The sequence below is a fragment of the Stylophora pistillata genome, chromosome 9 (assembly GCF_964205215.1).
Source record: "Stylophora pistillata chromosome 9, jaStyPist1.2, whole genome shotgun sequence".
Taxonomy (NCBI): domain Eukaryota; kingdom Metazoa; phylum Cnidaria; class Anthozoa; order Scleractinia; family Pocilloporidae; genus Stylophora; species Stylophora pistillata.
In genome coordinates, this window is record NC_142527.1 from 30,646,428 (window position 1) to 30,670,412 (window position 23,985).

General features: G+C 41.8%; 2 protein-coding genes across 3 annotated transcripts in view; one reads left to right on the forward strand and one right to left on the reverse strand.

Annotated features, from left to right (window-relative positions):
- LOC111344794 (fibroblast growth factor receptor 4) overlaps positions 1-23,985 on the reverse strand; it is an 87,557-nt gene that overhangs the window by 40,862 nt on the left and 22,710 nt on the right. The gene's annotated exons all lie outside the window — the stretch shown is intronic.
- On the forward strand, positions 1,785-23,172 carry LOC148724260 (fibroblast growth factor receptor 3-like). Its single transcript, XM_088733901.1, has 4 exons — positions 1,785-2,494; positions 2,891-3,492; positions 4,691-6,104; positions 22,891-23,172. Exons 1-2 carry the CDS (start codon positions 2,355-2,357, stop codon positions 3,249-3,251), a joined length of 501 nt encoding a protein of 166 aa, XP_088590027.1. The 5' UTR covers positions 1,785-2,354; the 3' UTR covers positions 3,252-3,492; positions 4,691-6,104; positions 22,891-23,172.

The following is a 23,985-nucleotide window of genomic DNA, read 5'->3' on the forward strand; positions in this document are numbered from 1 at the left end:
GAACCCATGACCATCCGTGATCTAGTCGGATGCGCTAACCATTGAGCTACAGGAGACTCTATGGTGAGCAAGGGTCAATTAGTGGGTATTGAATGGAACCGCATCACGCGGCTACACAGCCAAACATCAGCTAGCGCATAGAAGCTCACTAACAACATCACGCTGTCACATTAAAGCATCACATGCATTAAAGCATCACATGCAGCCAACCAGCCTCCAAAGTGAGCGTGTAAAGATGAAAATAAACAATTTTTAAAAATCGAGTTTCCAGATGGGATTTGAACCTATGACCATCCGTGATCTAGTCGGATGCGCTAACCATTGAGCTACAGGAGACTCTATGATGAGCAAGGGTCAATTAGTGGGTATTGAATGGAACCGCATCACGCGGCTACACAGCCAAACATCAGCTAGCGCATAGAAGCTCACTAACAGCATCACGCTGTCACATTAAAGCATCACATGCATTAAAGCATCACATGCAGCCAACCAGCCTCCAAAGTGAGCGTGTAAAGATGAAAATAAACAATTTTTAAAAATCGAATTTCCAGATGGGATTTTAACCCACGACCCTCCGGGATCTAGTCGGATGTTCTAACCACTGAGCTACAGGAGACTCTATGGTGAGCAAGGGTCAATTAGTGGGTTGCGGTTCCAGAGCTTGGGCCGCCTGTGATGGGAGCGCTAAAGAAAGAACAAACCATTTACCTTCTACCTTAGAAATAACAGCGGCTTCCAATGAATAAACATGAAAAAAGTCGGAAATAATAAGCGGAATGGTTGACCAAGGGCGCAGTGCTGCTGTTTTTTCTTGCGATGCGTCTATGTTGTCAAAAACTAGGAAAAGCATGCTTCATACGTACTAAATCTCACCGCACCAAAATCGATTAGGTTGGCTGAAAAATCCGGTAAGAGTAATGAACGCTGTAATGACTAAGTGGCGTGCTTTCAAGCGGTCAGAACCAGATCGCAGTTACCAGTACAGTCGTGGTAATTTTAAAACGTCTGGTAAATGGTAAATAACCAGGTTACACGTACTTGAGTAACCTTTGTGTTTTGAAACTCTCGAGTTTTCCTTGTCGCCTGGACCCCCGGTTAAAATCCGTTAGCGGATATGAACCCCCTGGTCCAAATTTGCTAACAGATTTGGACCCCCCCCCCCCTCCGCGGATTTGAACCCCTCCCCCGCAACAAAATGGTTGAAAACTTCATCCTTAACGTTCTAGTAAAATTAGATGAAACTTTACGTTCCAGTCCATGTTAAAATATGTTTGTAATTCAAAACATGCGTACTGATATTATCTTATTCTCAGCATCCCGTCACAACTTAGGATTTTCGTTAATCTGCGAGAGAGCGCTAAGGGTTAGGTTTGATTAGGGTAAGGGTTAGGGTTAGGTTAGGGTTAGGGTTAGGGTTTAGGGTTAGGGTTAGGGTTAGGGTTAGGGTTAGGGTTAGGGTTAGGGTTATACGATACAAACGATGCTTAAAAGGAATGTTTGGTTGGGGGTCCAAATCTGCGAAGGTGGGTCCATATCCGCTAGCGGAATTGGAACGGGGGTCCAAATCCGCGGGGTTCTAAATCGGCTGGGACACCGGTCAGAATCGCTAATATCCAACGTTCGGCCGCCGTTTTCGTAGGTTTAGGTGTGAGGCTCGCTCATAGGATTTAGGCTCTATCATTGGCCGCTGTGCAGAAACTGAACCTCCTCCTCTCTCTCTCCTTCCCATAATATTCAAAAACCGCGATTGAGATATTGAAAACCGAGCCTAAGTGGGGTTTCGATTCTTTATAATGCAAATAGTTTCTTTTAGTAGATACCACATAAGTTAATAGCGTTTTCCGCGCGCGCGAACGCATATAAGCCGTTTTAATTTGCATTTTGTAAATTAAGAACTAGTGATATTATGAAATGCTTTTAAGCGGTATTGCTTTGTATTAGAGAGAATTAACTTGCAAAATTATAATCGAATCTAGCAGCATGTGACGCGCTTGTTGAAGACTCTCAGTACAGGGTGCTGTAAGCCATTGGCGGACAAGTGAAGAGAAAAATAAACGAGAAATTAAAAAACAAATAAGGCAAGAGATTACTTCTGAGGAAGTGGAGTATTAAAGGAGACAGAGACGAAAGAATTCCATTTGTCATCTGGAATTGTCGTCTTCTTTTCCTCTGTTCTTTGGTTAGTAAAAATTGTAGTGTACTAAGTTTCTCGAAGAACCAAGAGGTTGTGGAAGTTTATCTTTCCTTACAGGAAGTGACCTGCTGACATTTTTTTGGTTTTATTGTGGGTGTATTTCCAGTGCATTCACAGAGACTTAGCAGCAAGGAATGTTCTTGTTGGAGAAGATTACGTTATGAAAGTCGCTGACTTTGGTTTAGCTCGAAACATTTCCAAAAGCGATATGTACGTGAAGCAGACTCAAGGAGTCCTTCCCATCAAGTGGATGGCGATGGAATCATTTTTCGACAGAGTTTACACTGAAAAAAGTGATGTGTAAGTACTCGTAGATTTCCGTTTATCTTGAGACTGTTCTGATTGTTCAGCTGAGATGTTGCAAAAATAAAAAAAAACTATTAACAATTATTGGAATGGGAAGTAAGTTTAGCAAAGTGGTAAGGTAGTTCACCTTCCACCAATTTGTTTCGGTAAGTCTTCGTATTAGCAAGTTGAGTGCTCTCTGCAAGGATTCGTCTCTTGTTTTTTTTACGGTGTTCTGCAGCTGCCGCCCATAAAAGGCGTCGCTTGACCTGTAAACTGCATTTCTCTTTAACGGAGACACTCTGTCCTCAGTCGATTTTAAAATATTATAAAAGCTCATTTTCGTTCCGGTGAAAATGTAACACCTCTTCTTACACAATCACACAAGCGCTAATTCTTTGATCCTCGCAGATGGTCGTTTGGTATTTGCCTATGGGAGATCTTCACGCTAGGAGGCACACCTTACCCCACTCGCTCTGCGGAAGAAGTTATGGACATGCGAAGTGACGGTGAGCGGATGGAGCAACCGCCTAACTGTCCTCTGGATATGTACTTTATCATGAGGGATTGTTGGAAACAAGATCCTGATCAACGACCTCCATTCTCTCAGCTCAGTGAACGAATTGGAAGGATAATTAGAGTTACACACTTCAAAAGTGAAGCCGTTAGTTCACAGAGACTTGTCGGAGAGTTTTTGATAAGTTGGGTACAACAAACGAATACTCAATTAATCACCTTGATTTCCAACATACAAAACATTAACCTACCATGAGCAACATGAACCCCTGGGCTTGTTACTAAGGCTTTTACTAAGTTTTTGTCAAACGCGTCCTGTCAAAATGACCTGTAGATTACGGGAGTATCCTTTAATTAGGGTACCCTTGAGAGTATTCCTTTTAATAATTTTCTTTTCCTCCACAGCAAACAAACTCTGCCTATGTCGGTATCACAGGAGACAACCGACCTGACAGTGATTATTACGGCATACCTTATAATACTGCTGGCTTAAACAGGTTAGCTTCCAATCCGATTAGCATTTTATATTTTTTTATATCTGTACTCCAAGTAGTTAGTTGTTATGAGATATGCATCAATAACCAAGCGTGAGGTCAAGATGGCTGGATATTGGCCTCGTTCTTTTTTCGCATTTTTATGGACCGAGACGAAGTCTCGGTCCACAAAAATGCAAAAAAAGAACGAGGCTATTAATGCAGGCAATCCCGAGCGGGCAAGATGGGCCCATCTTGCCCGCTCGGGTAACCAGTAAGAACACTGGATTCGCTTTATCTTGCCCACGGGCGCTGCGAGCGATGTAATAATAATAATGCATAGGCGAAAAATGAGTCAAGCAAACACTTTTGATTTTACCATTGATTTGCCGTTTTTCTTGAATTAAAAAAAGTTAACCTGCGAAGGTTTACGTCCTTTTTTTCGACCAGGGAACACAAAGCCAATCAGTTCTAATCCAAGACTAGGTTTACACTAGAGGAAATTGTTCCGGATTCGTGATGAATCCGAGACGTTTTAGTACCGGATTCATTCTGCCGTTTACACGAAAGTGGACGAATCTGAAATAAAAACTTCCCGGTTTGGTCGTGTCTCCGGAGATTTTGAATCCGGAATTTAAAGCGGGAACTTTGAATCCGATAACTTTTGAATCCGGAAAGTTTGTCGTGTAACCGCTTTTTTTCTCGAATCCGGATATTATTTCCACCTGCAATCTTTTGAGTTTGCGGTGAAACCAAAATGGATCTGGTGCTAACATTGCTGACGGTCTCCGGTTGCCTAACCTTGTTGCAGGTTCAGGCGATAAATTTTATCATGTGTACCGCAGTATTTCTGAAGAAACGCAAAAAATTATTGCAAGGAAGTTTAACGTCAGCCACACTTAATCGCCGACGACGTAGACTGCTTGGCATCTGTCCAACTCAAATTTGCCTCAGTGGCATCTGGATCTACTCTAGCCTTTTTTGGGGGAGGCATTTTTACTTTGTTGATCGAACGACGAAACAACACTGGGCTTGGTAACCATTCCATTTCGAATGTTCCCGGAGTTGTCGTTGTGTGTAAACGGTCAGGAATCCGAAAATCCTTTCAGTGTAAACGCCTACGAATCCAGATACTCCAAAATTGATGAATCCGGAAACATTTACGAATCCGGAAAACTCTCCTCTAGTGTAAACCTAGTCCAAATGTGATATCTTATTTTAGACAAACTAGTGATGATGTGGAGTCCAGTCCCTCTCCTTTATTGTCTCGGACATGGATACCGAGCAGGAACTACCAGACGAAAGACATGAAATGATAGATCCAGGAACCAATGGGAGCCTGTCAGGGAACGAGAGCGGAATAAGTTTGGACGATGAAGCTCCTGTAGTAGCAGAGTTAAGGCCTCTTCGTGATTCTGCCATACCTTCCTCAAAAGTAACCACTAAATCACAACGAAAGTCAAAATCTAAAGAAACTGTAATTTAATAAGAAACAAAGCTGTTCTAAATCCATAGGTGCTTCCCCAGCCCCATAACTACAACAATCTTATCAATGGTTCACCCCATTTTAGATGTAAATATGTTTCTGTAGATGAGCTAAGCGAATGTGATGCGTTTTTATCGAGGTAACACCTTTCAACTGATACGTTTGTCTCACCTCATCGCCTTGTAGTGTTTTCTCGCTTACGTATTGTTACTTTACAGCGTAGTTACTGTTGAGGTGTCAGGGTATGTAACTGAGAAAGTAACTTGCGCCACTTAACAATAAGGAATGCTTTCGGGAATATTTACAAAATACATGATATAAGGAGTAAAACCTGCAAATGAAATTTTTCTATCGCTTTATCGTACCTTCTAATGGCTCAGGTAGTCAATGGATTGGATCTCTTGTTCAGTTTTTAGACCACGAGGGAATTGTAAGTATGTGGTTTGGACGAGCTGTGATAAACATTGCCTTAACCGTGTTCTAAAGTTGCAGAAGAGGGCTGCTAGAGTTATTCTAGACGCCGATTGTCAAGCCTCCTCCGTCAAACTGTTCAATAAACTAAACTGGATACCATTTTTCGAACATGCTAAACTAACTAAATGCTGTATAATTATTATATACAAGCGTGTACAGGGGCATGTACCTACCTATCTTAAAAGTTTAATGAAGCTTACTAGTGACACTCATTCACGGCAGACTAGGTATGCCAACTTCAATATTGCTCGCCCTGTTATCAAACGTAAAACTGAAGCAGGAAGAACATTTACTGTGACTGCCTGTCGAGCCTGGAACAGCTTACCGCTATCCATGCGGAAAATAGCGTCTCTAAATTCATTTATTTATTTAGCTTCGCCAACCGGCAGGGACACCGCAACAGCTTGCGCCAATTACTGCGGGCCCAATAAACCCACCCATCCCACCCCAGGGGAGGACATCCATCACACAGTAATCTCGTGTGTGGGAAATTAACGTCTCCTACCCCAACCCTGCAGGAGACGGGACCTCCATTTATTCGTCCTTATCCGAGAAGACAAGAATATCTAACCATTTCTTGATGTTATAGAAAGGCAGCCAATTCTTAACTATTTTAAGACCCTGAGTGTTGGTCCGGCCAGGGCTCGAACCCTCGACCTCCCGCACAACAGTCCAGGCCGCGGTTGTTCAAAGGATGGATAAATTTATCCACCGGATAAGCTTATCCGGTGGATAAAAAGGCTATCCACTGGATAGTTATCCGGCGGATAAAAAGTTGTTGCAGAAAGCACGGATAGCGAGACGTATAACTATCCGATGGATAACTCGGTATCCAAGCAGTTGCTACGGTTACAGCCCAGGCGTTGCGTGATCTGTTCGCTCGCGCGTTCTAGTGGCGAGAGAACATGGCAGAAAATGTTGCTCCTTCTCCGGCAAAGCGCGCTAGAAAACCCAATTTTAAACCCGCCGAATGCGCAGTTATTTTGGAAGAGGCGGAAGAAAATATAAACATTATCAAAAGTAAATTTTCCTCGACACTTTGTAATAAAAACAAAACGCGAATATGGGAGGAAATAACCGAGAAAGTCAATGCCCTTAGAGTTTCCAAAAGAACTGTTGTGGAGGTAAAAGAAAAGTGGAGAGGAATGGTGAGTGGAGCAAAAAGAGAGCACAACAAATGTACCACGGCAGTAAAGAAGACCGGGGGTGGAAAGAAACCGGCTTCCCCAAAGGCTACAGTTTTGTCCTTTATGACGCGAGAGAGCAAGATAGGGAGTCTGAGTCCAGTAAGCTTCTTTGAACACAAACTTTAATTACTGGAGAGGCAGGTTACCTTTAGAGCTATCGATATAACAACAACATTACGACTAACTTATCTCACTGTTCACTCGTGTAACTCGAGAACTAAATTGGAATGTACCAAGCGATTACATAACCAGTCCAGAAGGTTACATAACATTCGAGGGTTACATAACCTTTAAGTGTTACATAAGAAAGATCAGCTGATCGACATTCAAGAACGGTCTTGTCGAAGAAAAGCAAATGTTGATTTCCTGAAGGTTTTACATATCATAACATCTTTCCCTTTTTCTATTTTTTTTTTTTTTTTAAACTATAACTCAATGTCAAACTTTTTAGGTGGCTTGATCAATCGTCCATGTCGTGTTCTTATCTCAGTTGTAGTAGCTTCTTGAGGTGGTCTTGCACTCAGCTCTGTTGTTTGAGGTGTTGAGGGTAGTTGAGATCTAGGAGGGGACGTTCCTACTTGAGAACTTGCTGGAGGGGGATGTTTCTGTTCCTGCAGATTCTCTGGAACAGTCAGGTCATCTTCGTCCATTTTGAAGGGGGTTTCTTGAAGTGGTTCCGTGGTAGAACGCAACTGCTTGCGATTGCGCCTGTAGAATCTACCATTGACTTCAACTTTGTAACTACGAGGTGCGACTCTAGAAGAAACAACTGCTTTTGACCACTTTGTTTCTCCAGGCATTTTCATGCGCACTAGGTCACCTGATTTGAGATCTGAGAGTTGTTTAGCATGCTGGTCGAAATGTTTAGCTTGCTTGACACGATCCCTTTTGAGAAGATCACTAACTGTTTGGTCAGTCTTGAGTAACGACTCTGAGAAGGGTAGAAGTGTCTTTGTTCGGCGACCAAAAAGTCGTTGGCAGGGAGACATACCTGTCGCAGCAGTGGGGGTGTTATGGTGATCCAATAAACCAAGATATGGATCGGATTGGGACAGAAGAGCTTTCTTCATTAAAGTCTTGCAGGTTTTGACTGCACTTTCGGCCATCCCATTAGCTTGTGGATAGTGTGGTGACGTAGTGACGTGAGTGAACTTCCACGTTGCTGCAAATCTTCGGAACTCTGAGGATGTATACTGAGGACCATTGTCAGAAACTACGTAGTCGGGCACCCCATGTCGCGAAAAATGCATCTTCAGCTTGTGAATGACTGTCTGGGACGAAGTGTCGGGAAGATGATCCAGCTCAATAAAGTTGCTGTAATAATCAACTAATACAAGGTAGTTTCGGTTCTCGAAGGTAAACAAATCTGTTCCAACTCGTTGCCATGGCCTGTCAGGAACCGGGTGAGGCTGAAGAGGTTCGCTGGCTTGTTCAGGTCTCACACTTTGGCATATGGAGCATTTATCAATACGATTCTTGAGTTGTGCAGACATTCCCGGCCAGAAGAAAACCTCTCTGGCCCTTCGAAGGCATGCTTGGAGTCCCTGATGAGACTTGTGTGTTTCTTCTATCATGTCACGGCGAAGGCTCTCTGGGACAACGATCTTCGTTCCTTTGAAAACTAGGCCATTTTGGAGCGTCATTTCATCTCGGTATTTGAAGAAAGGCTGCGCGCTTGTAGGTACCATGGACGTTTTTGTAGGCCAGCCAGCGCGTATAACTTGTGACAACGCCTGTAAAGATTCATCCCTTGCCGTTTCCACTTGAAACTTGGCAAGTGTCGACTCTGATATCGACAAGTCTTCAACAAAGTTGACAGTTTCTAGATCTTTATAGCAGGATGAGGTGCTAGCATTTGGTATCTTTGACTGCCTAGGTAGAACGCGAGAGAGTGCGTCAGCAATATACATCTCTTTGCCTGGCTTGTAAGTGAGATTCAAGTCAAATCTTTGAAGACGAAGCATCATACGCTGTAATCTCTTAGAAGCTGTATTGATTGGCTTCTTCTGTATAGCAATCAGAGGCTTGTGATCTGTTTCGACTGTGACGTGCTTGCCATAAATGTAATGTTCGAAGTGCTCACAAGAGAACAGAACAGCTAGGAGCTCCTTCTCAATTTGAGCGTAATTTTGCTCTGTCGACGTCAGTGCTCTGTTAGCGTAGTGAACTGGCTGTCCTTCCTGAAGTAGAGTTGCACCAATGCCATACTGCGAGGCATCGCACTGTATAGTGACATTCTTGCTCACGTCGAAGTACTGTAGGACTGGGGCTTTAGTGATGAGCTCTTTAATCTCCTTGAAAGCTTTATCTTGAGGGTGTTGCCAATGCCATTCTATTTCCTTCTTTTCCAACTGTCTTAAAGGCTGTGATGCTGTAGACAGATGTTGGCAGAATTTCGCCAGATACTGCACCATTCCTAAAAACGTTTTGAGTTCTGCGAGATTGGTGGGCACTGGGTAGTCCACTATAGCCTGTACCTTTGACGGGTCAGGTTTTAGACCTTCCGCTGTAAGGAGGTGTCCTATGAAAGGAACTTGTGACTGTCGAAGTTTCAACTTCTCGCTGTTGAGAGTGAGGTTTCTTTCTCTTGCGCGATTGAGGAAAGCCTTGAGATTCTGATCGTGGTTGGCAATTGCAGCTTCATTAGAGTCTCCAAAACCGCAAACTAGGAAATCATCGGCGATGACTTCAACACCTGTGAGTCCTTCTACTAGCTCGTGCATTCGTTGTTGCCATACTTCCGGGGCTGAGTTTATTCCGAATGGCATTCTGAGCCATCGATAGCGACCAAAAGGTGTGTTCATGGTTGTCAAGTAACTACTCCTTTCGTCAAGTTGTACTTGCCAGAATCCACATTTGGCATCTAACACGCTAAAGACTTTAGCACCACTAAGGCGAGTTGCTACTTCCTCGATAGTTGGAAGTGGATAATGCGAGCGTTGCACTGCGCGGTTGAGATCTCGAGGATCCAGACATACTCGTATTTTCCCGTTAGATTTCTTCACTATAACAAGGCTAGAGACCCATGATGTCGGCTCAATTACCTTGGCGAGGATACCACTCTTCACCATGTTATCCAGCTCTAACTTGAGGGTATCTCGAAGTGGGACTGGTACTTTACGAGGCGGATGTACAACCGGGCGGAAACCTTCGTCCACTTGAATGGAGTAGGTTCCTTCCAGGCATCCAATCCCAGTGAAGATATCGGTAAATTCATAGAGGATAGGATCACTTCTAACATTTGACGAGACGTCAATTCTTTCGTCGTGAGTCGCGTTTACGTCAGCATCCAGGATTTTGACCAGGTTCATCTTTTCACACGTCGTTCGACAGAGGAGTGGTGTCAAATCTTGCTTCACAATGTGATAAAGAACTCCATATTTTCTTCCTTTCCGTTCAGTAAGTAGGCAGATTTGACCAAGTGGCCAGACTACAGTCTTGTTGTGCATGATGAGCCTTGTAAACGACTGTTCAAGGTTTTTACACTGTTTGTCTCCTGTAGCTCGGATGTAGGCACTTTTGGGGAGGATGTTACATGAAGCACCTGTATCAATCTGAAGTTGTACTTCGGCATTATTATTAAGGCACGCTGTCACATAAGCTGATGTGGGGGAGGGTTTATGGCTGTAGATTTCACAATCTTGTACGTGATTGACAGAGCGAGTGTCGCATTTTTTCGCAAAGTGTCCTTCTTTGCCACATTTGGAGCATTTCTTGCCAACAGCCGGGCAAGCTGACTTTTTCATTTCGTGAACAGTACCACAAAACTTGCATTCTCGAGTGTATACATTGTTGGGGTTACCAGAACTTTTCCCTCTTGGCTTCCACGGAGGAGTCCGCTTCTTACCTGGGGCGTGTTTATGCGGTGTTGTATCCTCAGACTGGGTCTTTGACGGTTTCGTTTTCTTGGCCTTTACCCTATTCACATTAGCTTCCTCAGTTGTCATGTCTAATGCGCGTATATCAGTTAACTCTTGTGTTCGCAAAATATCCAAGGCGTTATCCAAAGTGAGATCTTTTTTCTCTAAAAGTTTCTTACGTGATCGATCATTCTTGACTCCAAGGATGAGGCGGTCTCTTATCAAGCTGTCTCTTAGGGTCATGAACCCACAGTGTTCAGAAAGGCGCATCAGTGCTGTGCAATATTGATCGACACTTTCTCCTGGTTCTTGCTCTCTCTTGTTGAAGAGATATCGTTCATACGTCTGATTTCGTTGCGGCAGACAACGAGATTCAAATTTAGCCAGGACGTCATCAATATTGTCAGCGCTTTCGTCTTCAGCGAAGGTAAAGGTGTCAAACAATTGGACTCCTTCTCTTCCAACGATGTTAAGAAAATGAGCAACACGGACTGGGCCGTCCTTTTGACTGATTCCAGCCGCTCGTTCATAGATTTGCCATGCTCTCTTAAAGTGTAACCAGTTATCGCCTCTACGTGACCTGTCTTCGAGATTAAGAGGTTCTGGAGGTTTGGCTAGCGGTACTGTGGTAGTATAGATCGGTGCAGCAGCCGATGAACCAGAAGATTGCTGACTACCAGAGGTCGAGGTCATGACCAAAATAAAATAGACTTCCACTAACAACAACAAAGCTCGTGGATGTTACTCACCTCCTGACACCAAGTTTTGTCCTTTATGACGCGAGAGAGCAAGATAGGGAGTCTGAGTCCAGTAAGCTTCTTTGAACACAAACTTTAATTACTGGAGAGGCAGGTTACCTTTAGAGCTATCGATATAACAACAACATTACGACTAACTTATCTCACTGTTCACTCGTGTAACTCGAGAACTAAATTGGAATGTACCAAGCGATTACATAACCAGTCCAGAAGGTTACATAACATTCGAGGGTTACATAACCTTTAAGTGTTACATAAGAAAGATCAGCTGATCGACATTCAAGAACGGTCTTGTCGAAGAAAAGCAAATGTTGATTTCCTGAAGGTTTTACATATCATAACAGCTACCACAGCCAAAATTATCGAGCTCTTCGAAACGGATCCGTCTTTCCGCGGCATTTTGGACGGTATCGACTCAGGTAAGCCACTAATGTTTACAAGTTTGTTGACTTACGATGATACTTACCACAATGTGCTGATTGTTGCTGCAGTTCTTTGTTTAAACATGACGCAGGGTAGCAGGTGATTTTTCTTCTTTTGGAAAGTTTACAATCCCTGTAATTCGTCTACGTTTCTAAAATTCAGCGGACCCTTGTTGAATTGAATCGATCGAGAAAAGCTAAGCTGCTCTTGTATCGTGGCCGAAAAGTACTACTAGATTTAAACGTTTCACACATTCGGACCCATTTTTCGTAATTTTTTTCCATTTTGATTGTGAAGTGAACAAACGCTACCTTAATCATCGATATTACAGAGCGTTTTTTTTTTCAGAACGGTTTCCTTGGCAGTCCGGAATGTATTTAGACCTACTAGTCTGAAATTCTCCTTTTTAAAGGTTCTTGACAGCTGATAATTGTTGTCATTGAAATTAATTCCTTTTATTATAATAAATATATTGTTTAATTTAATAGGAGTGTTAACTCAAATTTTCTAGAGTAATTTTCAAGGAATGCGTACCAATTTATGGTCAGAACTTACACCATATAGGAATCAAAGGTTTAATACATTTTGTACAAATTCTACGCAGCACAAGTTTCAGACTTATCAACAGTGGATACAGGGGTTCTTGGAATAGAAAGTGAACTTCACCCTGTTGCTTCACACTGCGTACTTCCAGACACCTGTGAATCCGCAGACCCCAGTGAACTGTCACAGCTAGATTGCCCCAGTATCAGTTCTGATACAGTTCCATCAGTACCATTGGAGGAGCCAGCAATACTTGCCAAGCCACACTCAAGAAAAAAGCTCACCACTGATGACATCAATGAAATGCACCTTGAAGTCCTTAAAAAGGAAAATGTAAAACTTGACCTAGAAATTGAAAATCTAAAACTAAAGAAGAAAGAAATAATGTTAAGGATTCTAGAGCTTGAGTCTCGAAGTAGGTCCGAAAATAATTTATGAATCAATCTTTATACAATCAAACTGAAATGGCTTTGATTGTGACTCATGTAACTGGTTATTTATGGATTGTTACTGTCAGCTCCCTATATTTTTAATCCACTGATAAACCATTTCCCCAGAAATGTACACAAGCTTTAATCACATTGGTTTTAATTTGGTTTCCTTTTAGTACCAATGCATCAATCTGTTGGAAGTTTCAACATCCCTCCCTTTAAAAATTTGAGATTGGTTTGTTCAAATTCTGCCCCTGCCCCTCCCCCTACTTGGGCAAAAAAATTTGTTCAAATTCCCCAACCGTTTGTAAAAGCCAAAATCAGCCAACATGACTTTGTGCACCTCGACCAAATTTTTTATTTCTAGCCCTATACCTTTTCTTCTTGAGCCATTTTCGGTTACAGAAGTGAATATTTTTTGCCATAAACTCCGCTTTAGTGAAAGATATAACACTTGTATTTCACTGAAAAAACTTAACAGTTCTAGTTCAAATTACCAACCCCAGCCAGGCACAGATGATGGTTGAATGCCCATGGTTGCCAAGCCTGGGGGAAGGGGTGGTAGGGTGGAATCCAATACTTCAAATTAATTGACCCATAATTTTGTGATTCAAATTTTTTTCTTTTCAATTTTCAATGCTCAAATGAGTTTGAATTTGTTTCCTGTTATAATGCTCTCAAGTGAAGGGAAATGAAGAAAAAAGAAAGTTCTACCAATTTAAATCCAAAAAAAAAAAACTAACTGTACATGCATGTGTTTATTGGTAAAATAGAAAGTGCAGATATAAAGCAAAGACAAATGCATCATGTAACTAATATTTACATCTCTATGATGTAAAACTAATTATTCAATGGAGTTTATTAATTACATGTAAATATATTTTTTCAAGAATTAGTTACACTGAAGCAATTTTGAGCATTCCTTGGATTTAACCACAATTTATATTTTTTCATATCAAAAGAAAACTTTATTTTACAGAGACCCATCATTTAATTTAGAAAACAGAGGGCATTTTAAGAAATATTTATACAATTAATTTACACTATGAAGTTCAAAGTTCATTGATCATTTCATGTGATTAAACAATGCTTGAAGCAGCAATTTTAATTTTCCTTTGCACTTTTTCTGTAGTCATACAAATAACAAAATCTTCATTTATATATTGAGAATTGCAGTTGAAACCAACCAATGACTTGAAAATCACTTCCTCACTTTAAATTCAATAAATTACAGAGTGAATAAAGAGGCAATGAATAAAAGACAATAAAAGGCTGCTTGCAAAAAAAATTTGTGGGCTTATTCATTTTGTCAAAGTAATGTTGAAAAAGTAGAGAAGCCCCTATCTGTTTGCTAAAAAGACTTGTTCTTAATATCGTAACATGATTCCATTCAGTTTAAGCTGGACGATTGACCTTTTATTGCCTGAAGATGCCATTTACAAGATCAAAATGACGACAATTAGAAGTGGTAATATGACCAAGAGAGTCCAATGCAGTCGAGTCCCATTTTTAAATCATGAGTTTGATTACAGACTGAATTGGATATCGACACAAAGTCCTGTTACCAATTAATCAAAACTATGACAAAAGTTGAGAAAGAAACTGGACATTGGTTGTATGTTTTCATTATAAAAACAACAGTACACTTGGCGAAAGGCCCAACAGCAGTAAATGCCCTGAATGCAATTTGCCCATTTACACAGGCATGACATGTTAAGTGTCCCTTAAACTGTCCTATAACAACCATGATGCATACACTGCACTATAAGTGGTCATACAAGACTCATGATAAACAATCACATTCAAGAATTTTGCTACGTTTTAATTAAGGAACTTGTGAGAAATAGATAATCAGAGATCACAATACAAATTTTCATGCAAACATTTATGCCAGAGCTGGGTGTGATGAGCATAAAAAAGGTGAATGATCTAATTTGAAAGTAGAATGTACAGACTGTATTAGGTGTTTCTAGAAGAAAGCCAAACTTCACTTTATCCCAATGTTGAACATAAAGATCGTCAAAACATAAATTATTCACTGGTTAAGACTTTTTCCAGGAAAAAGGAAAACAAACTATGAAAACCGTTGAAAAAGAAAAAATATTAATATTTCCTTTTCCTCCAACATCTCTTGGAACATGGGGGTAGATAAGGAAAAATGTTTAAAGCAAGCCTTTCCATTTTAAAGGAATGTCCAATCCATGAAAAACATTTATCTTTGAAAGCCGCCAGCAAGAATGACCAGAAGGTGTTGCTGATCATGAAATTAGAGACTTTGCAAAAGATACACATTGGACTATCACAAAAGAGTAATGCGAGTTTAACTATTTCTCACAAGAGTATACAATTGATTCCAAAAACACTGACTTCTAAGAAGCGTAAGCAGAGAACAATGACACCCAAGGCTTTATTGTTACACATGAAAACAATAACCACAATTAGTTGTACATGGTATATAGCAGCCATCCACACTTTCCTGAAAGGAACATATTGTGGTCATCAAAGATTTCCATGAACAATGAAATAAATAATGCATTAATCTTGTAACCATGCAAAGATTTTCCATAAAGCCATTGGGTCTCATTGTTGATGGACCATACCATTTACAGTACATATCAACATTTTTGCAATGAAATGTATGTTTGAGCTGAGCCCCCTGTGTAGAACTTAAAAAAAAGTAACAACAAACATATGACACATATGTATGAACTGTGCACGATCCTTCACAGTAAAGCACTATTTGAGCAATAGTGAAAATCAGACCTGAAAAAAAAAAAAATGCATGGTTATAAGATAAATGCATTATTTATTTCATTGTTCATGGAAATCTTTGATGACCACAATATGTTCCTTTCAGGAAAGTGTGGAAAAAAAAAAATTTTTTTTCAGGTCTGATTTTCACTATTGCTCAAATAGTGCTTTACTGCGAAGGATCGTGCACATATACGTTAAAAAAAAGTGTTAGCAATGTGCTCCCTGACAGCATTACCAGTTTCACGGCCATGATACTGACTGTGAAGGTCAGGAGCACACCCTTCATCATCCATTTCACCGTCCTCTGGATCTGGCTCCCTTAAACTTATAGCAAGGTTATGTAAAATACAAGCTACAATTATTGCGCTCACCCTGTGAGGAGCCATCCTTACTTCGGAGTGCAGCACATGAAATCTCCTTTTTAACACCCCAAAAGTTCGCTCGATGGTACATCGCGTTATTTTGTGAGCTCTGTTGAAACGTTCCTCCTGGTGTGTTTTGGGGCTGAGATAGGGAGTCATGAGGAATGGGGAACATGCATATCCACTATCTCCAAATAGTACACCATCTGCCAGACCAGTCCCTTCCAGGTCACGCCCTATGGCTGATGTTCGAAAAATGTGGCTATCATGTGTAGAGCCAGGCCATCTAGCCACAACATTTGTAAACATTTCTACAAAATTCAATTACATTCAATGCAACACAAATGGTTTTTACGTCCAACACAACATTCCCAGTGAAAAAATAAATTAGCAATTTATAGTGCAAGTGTACGTTTGCCTAGTCTTAAATTGTATTCCCGTAAAAGTTTCGTAATGTGAGCATACACACAGACCCTAAATTTGGAGCTGTAATCGTAAGGTTTTTGTAAATTCATTTTGTCAAAACGAAGTGTTCGAAACTGGATTGCCGCTCGCATTTAAACCACAGTTTATAACCAACATCAATTAACTACAACCTATCCCTTTTCTAGAAATGGTAGATTCCAAGAGATTTCTTGACATGTATCTTTGAGTAACAGCAAATTACATGTTATTAAACAATGCTACTTAGCGAGAGAATGCTCTGTAAAATTATGTCATGTTTCAGCACTCAATCCAACACAGTCCACTGAAAAATGTCCATGTTGGAAGACACATCAAGTGATCACCGATGAATATTTTCCTTGCGGTCGTATCACCATTCGAAGGCTCAACACTTGTTAGCAAACAAGATCGATTACAGTTGAGAGTTCCCGAATGGAAAGGGAGATCTCACGGTTCGAAAACTCAATTATATCAATCAATTCATTCAGTTCGTTTCGTCGTAAATTGTGTACATGCGTGAATCTTGGGATCACATGATTGATCACATGCGTTACTCAAGCCAATCACTCGCACATTCCTCCTTACGTGACAGAAAAGCGTTACAATTTTAAAGCGAAATTCTTCGGCTTTCATGCTCATATTTGGGACAAAACAATACCTGAAATACGCATGAGATAGTAAGCATAGTAAAGCTTGGGTTAAACGGAATGTTACCCTTTGCTATACAAATAATGAGAGCAACACAAACTTGCTTACTGTTGCAATATGCCATTGCATATTGCAATTAGTCCATAATTGTTTTATCGTTATTCCCAGTAGACACCACTCTTTTATTCATATGCAATTAGCTATAAATTGCGCTAAAAATTATTATTCATAGCGAGTGTGAATATTTTGTATTTAAGCATCAAGAAAGCGGTTAGGACGCAGAAAATAAAATTTAATTCTCATTTCTAGGAAAGGTTGTCTTGTGCGGATATATTTCTTCATGCCGGAGACAAAAATACCACATGAGGAAACATGGTGTCAGGAGTAAAAGTCTAGTCTACGTTCTGGAAGACGAACAAGTTCATCGATAATTGACGATCGCAGAGTTCGAGCGAATATTTTGTGTTCACAAGCCCCAAGTTCACCATGGAAGTTCTCGCGAAAGGACCAATCTTGGATTGGACAAACGACGGAAAACTTCACGAACGTTTCCAAGAATGGAAAAAGAAGGTATCGATTTTATGCAGAGGTCTTGTAATGACCAAGGCAGACCCAGAGTTTGTTTGTCTATACATTTATCAGTGGTCGGGTGAACGCGGACAAAATATTTTGGACAAGGCAACAATTCCAGCCGATGATCGCAAGAAATGGGAGATACATCTCAGAAAGGTGGAGGAGCAATGCAAACCTAGAGGGAGCAAACTAGTCGCGGCTACACAGTACAAAGTGCTCACTCAAGGTGATATGGAATTACCAGAGTACATCGAAAAGTGCAGGCGAGTCACTGATGCATGCGGATGGCCAGAAGACGCAAAGGACATGGCTCTCAGGAACGCTATTCTCCTTGGTCTGAAGAATCCAAAAGTTTATCAAAAGTGTTTGGAAGAAGACCAGGACTCCCTTACCGCCGAACGAGTGATCGAAATTGCGACTCTCCTATGCAACAGCGATTGTCAAAGATCAATTATGCAGACTCTCAGTACAGCAACCGCAGCAACAACTGCAATACAACAAGGATCGACACAGATTCACAAAGTGCAAGCAAAGTATCAAAAAGGCGGGAAATCAACGGAGTGGTCAAATAGAGACAAGACGTCTAAAGATAAAGAGCATGGTGAGACAAAAAGGCAAAGTTGTTTCTGTTGTGGAGCAAAGCCTGCCAATCCCAGATCGCAGTGTCCAGCCAAGTATGTTACTTGTCACAAGTGTGGAAAGAAAGGACACTACAAAAAGTGCTGCAAGAGCAAAACAGGTAAACAAAGTACAACTGGTGAACCTAGGCAGGTTCAAGTACATGGTTTACAAGCACCGCAGACAGGAGCCAGTGCCAATCAGAGTTCAACTCGTGATCCTCCACAGGACTACCAAATGATGTTCGGTCCACACGTACTACAGGACAACCGACACAATGTTTCACCATATTCAGACTTTTCATGTGAAGAGTATTAATGATACTTCAAGCAAGCACATCAAGCCTCTTTGGTTAAGTACTGCAAGTGGAGGACCCATATATGAGGTTGAATGCGAGATCGACACAGGCGCAGGATGCAACGTAATGCCATTGTATCTACACAAATCCTTATTTGGAGACAAGAGTCTTACCCCTACCTCTATACAAATATTCGGGTACGGAGAATCCCCTATGGCGAACCTAGGGGCGTGTACCATAGCGATTCATACTGGTGATAGACAACAACCACAGATGGCGACTTGTCAAGTGACTGACACTCGAGGGTATCTCATTCTAGGCAGAGAAACAGCCCAGCAAGTCGGCTACATTGCCTTCCCAGAGGTAACCCCGCCCTCCTTAACCAGTACGCCACAAATCCATACAAGTGTCAACGCTCTGCGACCAGATTCCAGTAAGGTTAACAAGCCTACATGTGAGGTGTTGGATGACGCAGTCATCTCAAATGGAAAGAGACACTGTTTGCCCTTAACAAAGGAGTACGTATTATCCGAGTTCAGAGATATATTCAAGGGTATAGGAAAACTACCAGGGGGCAAGTATCACATTCAACTCAAGCCAGACGCACAACCTGCGCAACATCCACCACGGGCAGTACCTGAGAAGAAGAAAGCAGCATACAAAGAAGAGCTTGAGAGATTGTGCAGTTCGGGAATCATTGAACCAGTTCAGGGACACACAGACTGGATCAACAGCGTCGTTCCTGTCTCTAAGCCTGATGGATCAATTCGGCTATGCCTAGATCCAAAGGACCTTAACCAGAGCATCAAAAGGAACCAGTACTACACGAAGACTATCGATGAGGTTAGTGCTGAACTCCATGGAGGAAAATACTTTACGCTAGTTGATGCCAAGTCGGGCTATTGGATGGTAGAATTGGACAATGAAAGTTCACTTCTAACTACCTTCAACACTCCATGGGGGAAATACAAGTGGCTCCGACTTCCCTTTGGCCTTGAAGTTAGCGCAGACGTATTTCAGGAGAGATTAAATGCAGTCCTAAAGGAAGTGAAAGGAATTACGGGATGCATTGACGATATCCTCACGAGAGGGGTGGATTCCAAGGATCATGATGTAAATCTCCTCCAGTTACTCGAAACAGCACGGATGAACGGAATTAAGTTCAATCCAAAGAAGCTACAGTTCAAAACAACTAAGTGCGATTTCTTCGGGCAGATTATCACGCCAGAGGGTATGAAGAACGACGACAAAAAGGTCGAGGCCATCAAACAGATGAAAGCGCCAAAAGACAAGAAAGCTCTCCAGAGTTTTCAGGGAATGATCAACTATTTGAAGCGCTACTCAGCCAAGTTGACGAGACTATTCGAACCGCTCAGACCGCTGCTTCGGGAAGAAATGGAATGGACCTGGGACTCTTCCCATCAAGATGCCTTCAATGCCATCAAAGAAGAGCTCTCCAGGACCCCAGTACTCGCGTACTTTGACCGGAAAGCAGAGCACGTTATTCAGACTGACGCTTCAATGAAAGGGTTGGGTGCCGTATTGCTGCAAGGAGGAAAACCAGTGATCGACGTATCCAGAACTCTCACTCCTGCCGAAGAACGCTATTCCAACATTGAAAGGGAATTGCTAGGAGTGGTGTTCGCCATGGAGAGGCTTCACAACTATGTGTATGGTGAGCCAGTCAGAGTTCAAACAGATCACAAACCTTTAGAAACGATTTGGAAGAAGAGTATTGCCACAGCCAGCCCGAGACTTCAACGACTTCTTCTGAGGCTTGCTAGATACGAAATTCAAATCGAGTACATCTGCGGGAAGGACAACTCAATCGCAGACGCCCTTAGCCGAGTTGACCCTCTCAGTCCAAAGCCTATGGACTCCAAGTAGATGGATGTGATTCCAGTGCACCACATCACTTCAAATGTTCCTACTACAGACAACCAGAGTTGCCACCACTGCTGATTCGGCCTTGAACCAGTTAAGACATTACATCTTTCACGGCTGGCCGCTTCAGAGGCAGCAACTCCCAGAACGACTGCAACATTATTGGAATTACCGTGAAGAACTTGCAGTTGAAGATGGCCTGATATTCAAAGCACATCGACTTGTGATTCCAACCTCACTGAGAGCAGAATATCTAAAGGATCTTCATGCGGGCCACCTAGGAGAAGAGAAAACTCTGTTAAGGGCACGGGAGACAGTCTTTTGGCCCGGGATCTCGGATGATGTGAGAAATGCAGTTAAACTATGTGACGTATGCACGAAATACAAGCCTGCTCAACAGAAGGAACCACTAGTACCACATGACGTGCCCAGCTTGCCATGGTTTAAACTTGGAGTCGACATATTTGAGTATCGTTCCCACCACTACCTGCTGGTTGCCGACTACTTTAGCAAGTTCCCCGTTGTAAAGAAACTGACCAATCAGACGGCGGGACACGTGATAAGTCTTCTCAAGACAATATTTGCAGAATATGGGATACCAGCAACGGTGTACACAGACCAAGGAACCCAGTTTGTGTCCCAAGAATTCAAACAATTTGCCATTCAGTACAGATTCGAAGTGCAACACTCTAGCCCAAGGTATCCTCAATCGAACGGTTTCATTGAGGCTATGGTCAAAGTCGTAAAGGGCATAATGGAGAAGGCCGAAGATTCGGGTTCTGATCCACATCTTGCAATGCTGATTTATCGTGCGACCCCAGTCAGACCAGGTCAGCTCAGCCCAGGAGAGATGCTTTCCCAGCGGAAATATAGAGCACTCCCTCCTATCCATCAATGGCTACATCCTAATCTAGAGATCAGCAGAGAGGGACAGATAGCACAGAAACAAGCCCAACGTGATGACTACGATCGGACAGCCAAAAAGCTTTGAGATCTACAACAATTTCAGAGTGTCCGGTTCCAGTTGGATCCCAAGAAACCAATCTGGCAGAAAGCCACGGTAGTACAACAGCCAAGCGGAGATTCGCCTAGGCGATATGAGGTACAGACTGAATTCGGTGCCCGGTACTTCAGGAATCGTCGCCTTATTCGTCCAGCGATTGAAAGCACACCAGAGGAATTAAACCAGGCCCTAGTAATTCCCGGAACAGAACAAAAGTCACCAAGACCTGACCCTGTCAAACATCCCAGCTCAGCAGCAGCTGATGTCGCTGACCAGCCATCAACAAAACCATTGCCTAAACAGTGTGTGTCTGAAAAGACCCCTGTCGAAATTGCGCTGTCTCGTCCACGAAGAACTATTAAACCACCTACGAGACTAATTGAACAAATCTAGGGACACTATAACAGTTTAAGAGAAATGTATTCGTAGTGTGTCGTATGGGTAATTGTAGCTGTCATAGCTTTTCATCACGAATATCATTAGTTCTCTTTCTTTGTTCGTAAGCGTGTGACAAGTTTTCGGATCAGCATCTCAACTTTTCCTCATACAAGGATGCGAATTATGTTTCAATTTCAGAGTACACGGGTACAAGAATCCTATACAAAAGTCTTCTGATGTCATCATCTCTAAAAGAAGGGGGGATGTTGCAATATGCCATTGCATATTGTAATTAGTCCATAATTGTTTTATCGTTATTCCCAGTACACACCACTCTTTTATTCATATGCAATTAGCTATAAATTGCGCTAAAAATTATTATTCATAGCGAGTGTGAATATTTTGTATTTAAGCATCAAGAAAGCGGTTAGGACGCAGAAAATAAAATTTAATTCTCATTTCTAGGAAAGGTTGCCTTGTGCGGATATATTTCTTCATACCGGAGACAAAAATACCACATGAGGAAACACTTACCTCGATGGTCGCAGATTGCCTGGACATTGATTGTATGAAATCCTTTCCAGTTCACGAAGTCCGGCTCGTTTTCGTGAGGGGCCTTTATTCTGACATGAGTACCGTAGATGCACCCGATAGCACAGGGAAAACCACCTAATCTGAACAAACCTTGCTTTATTTCGTCTCGTTCTGCACGAGTGCACGGAAATTTTATGAAGTCGCCTAAGTTTGCAGTCAAGGCTTTTGTCACCCGGCGAACTATCCGGCTGACAGTCGACTTGTCAAATCCCTGAAAAGTGTCACCTATTACTTGAAGAAACGAACCCGAAGCTAAGAATCTGAGGGTGATAAGGAATTGCATTATAGCACGAACAGCACGGTTGCGATTTGTTTGGGGAGCGATATCGTCTGCAACAAGGCCAACGATGTACTGTAGCGCCTCTCGTCCAAAACGATACCTGGATCTCAATTCAGCGTCTGTATATGTTTCAAACGGATCGAGTTGGCGGCGATAAATTCTCCTTTTTCTTCGATGTTGATTGTCGGGAAGGTTACAGCGAAGAAGATGTAACTGTCGAGCAGCCATTTTATTTGTGTTTATCCGGTGGATAAAACTTATATTACCTACCTAACCATGGATAAATTTATCCCCAGGATAGCGAGTGGATAGCGCTATCCATGCTTTCAACAACCGATATGACGCCATGGATAAAATTTATCCGCTGGATAGCGATTTATCCAGCGGATAAGAAGTTATCCATGCTTTGAACAACCGGGGCCAGCGCTCTATCCATTGAGCTAACCGGGATGCAGTTCCAATTCTTTTAAGAACTCTCTTTGGAAAAAATTCTTTGAAGAACAGCAACTTTTACATAATTTTATTCTGTGATTTAGCTATACTTTTGCATTATTTATTTACCTCGTCTCTTATTCTTTATATTATCTCATAGTTATGCCATTGTTTTTAACATCCGTATTGTACATAATTTTAGAGGGCCACGGGTTTGTTAGTATTTTTATACTTAGTGCTACCCTCTTTAAATAAAGTCATCACTTACTCGCTATTTAACAATTGGTTCATGCTTTAGCGTGCACTATCGAGTTATGGAGCACGCGGGAAGTTTGGAGAGCACGAAAGAAGCGTAAGAGTTGCCCGAGGCGATAGCCGAGGGCAACTCTAGCTTCTTGAGTGTGAAATTGCGTTAAAAACTATGGAAAACAACAAAACTCCCGGCACGGATGGGCTAACGCCTGAATTCTACCGCTACTTTTGGAACTTGCTCGGTTCATTTATGGTAAATAGCTTTAATTACGCTTTTCGAAACGGTACTCTCTCCATCTCTCAGCGCCAAGGAATTATTTCCTTAATTCCGAAGAAGAAAAAGAATACCGAATATTTAAAAAATTGGCGACCTGTATCTTTATTGAATGTAGACTATAAAATCGCAACGAAGACCATCGCTCTGCGTTTGGAGAAGATCTTGCCGAATTTAATTCATCCTTGCCAATCTGGGTACGTTAAAGGAAGGTTCATTGGGGAAAGTATCAGGTTAATAGCAGATACAATGCATTTCACAAAAGAGAAGAATATTCCAGGGGTAGCCGTATTTTTAGATTTCGAGAAAGCGTTTGATTCGATTGAGTGGAATTTTATTCATAAATGCCTCGAAACGTTTAATTTCGGTCTTGATCTCCGACAGTGGATAAAAGTGTTCTATACAGATATCTCTAGTTGTGTTCTGAATAACGGGTACGCCTCAAAACATTTTCATCTAGAACGCGGAGTGCGTCAAGGTTGCCCACTTTCCGGCACATTATTCATTATTGCTATTGAGCTACTCGCGCAAAGTATTAGATGCTCAAAAGAAATAAAAGGT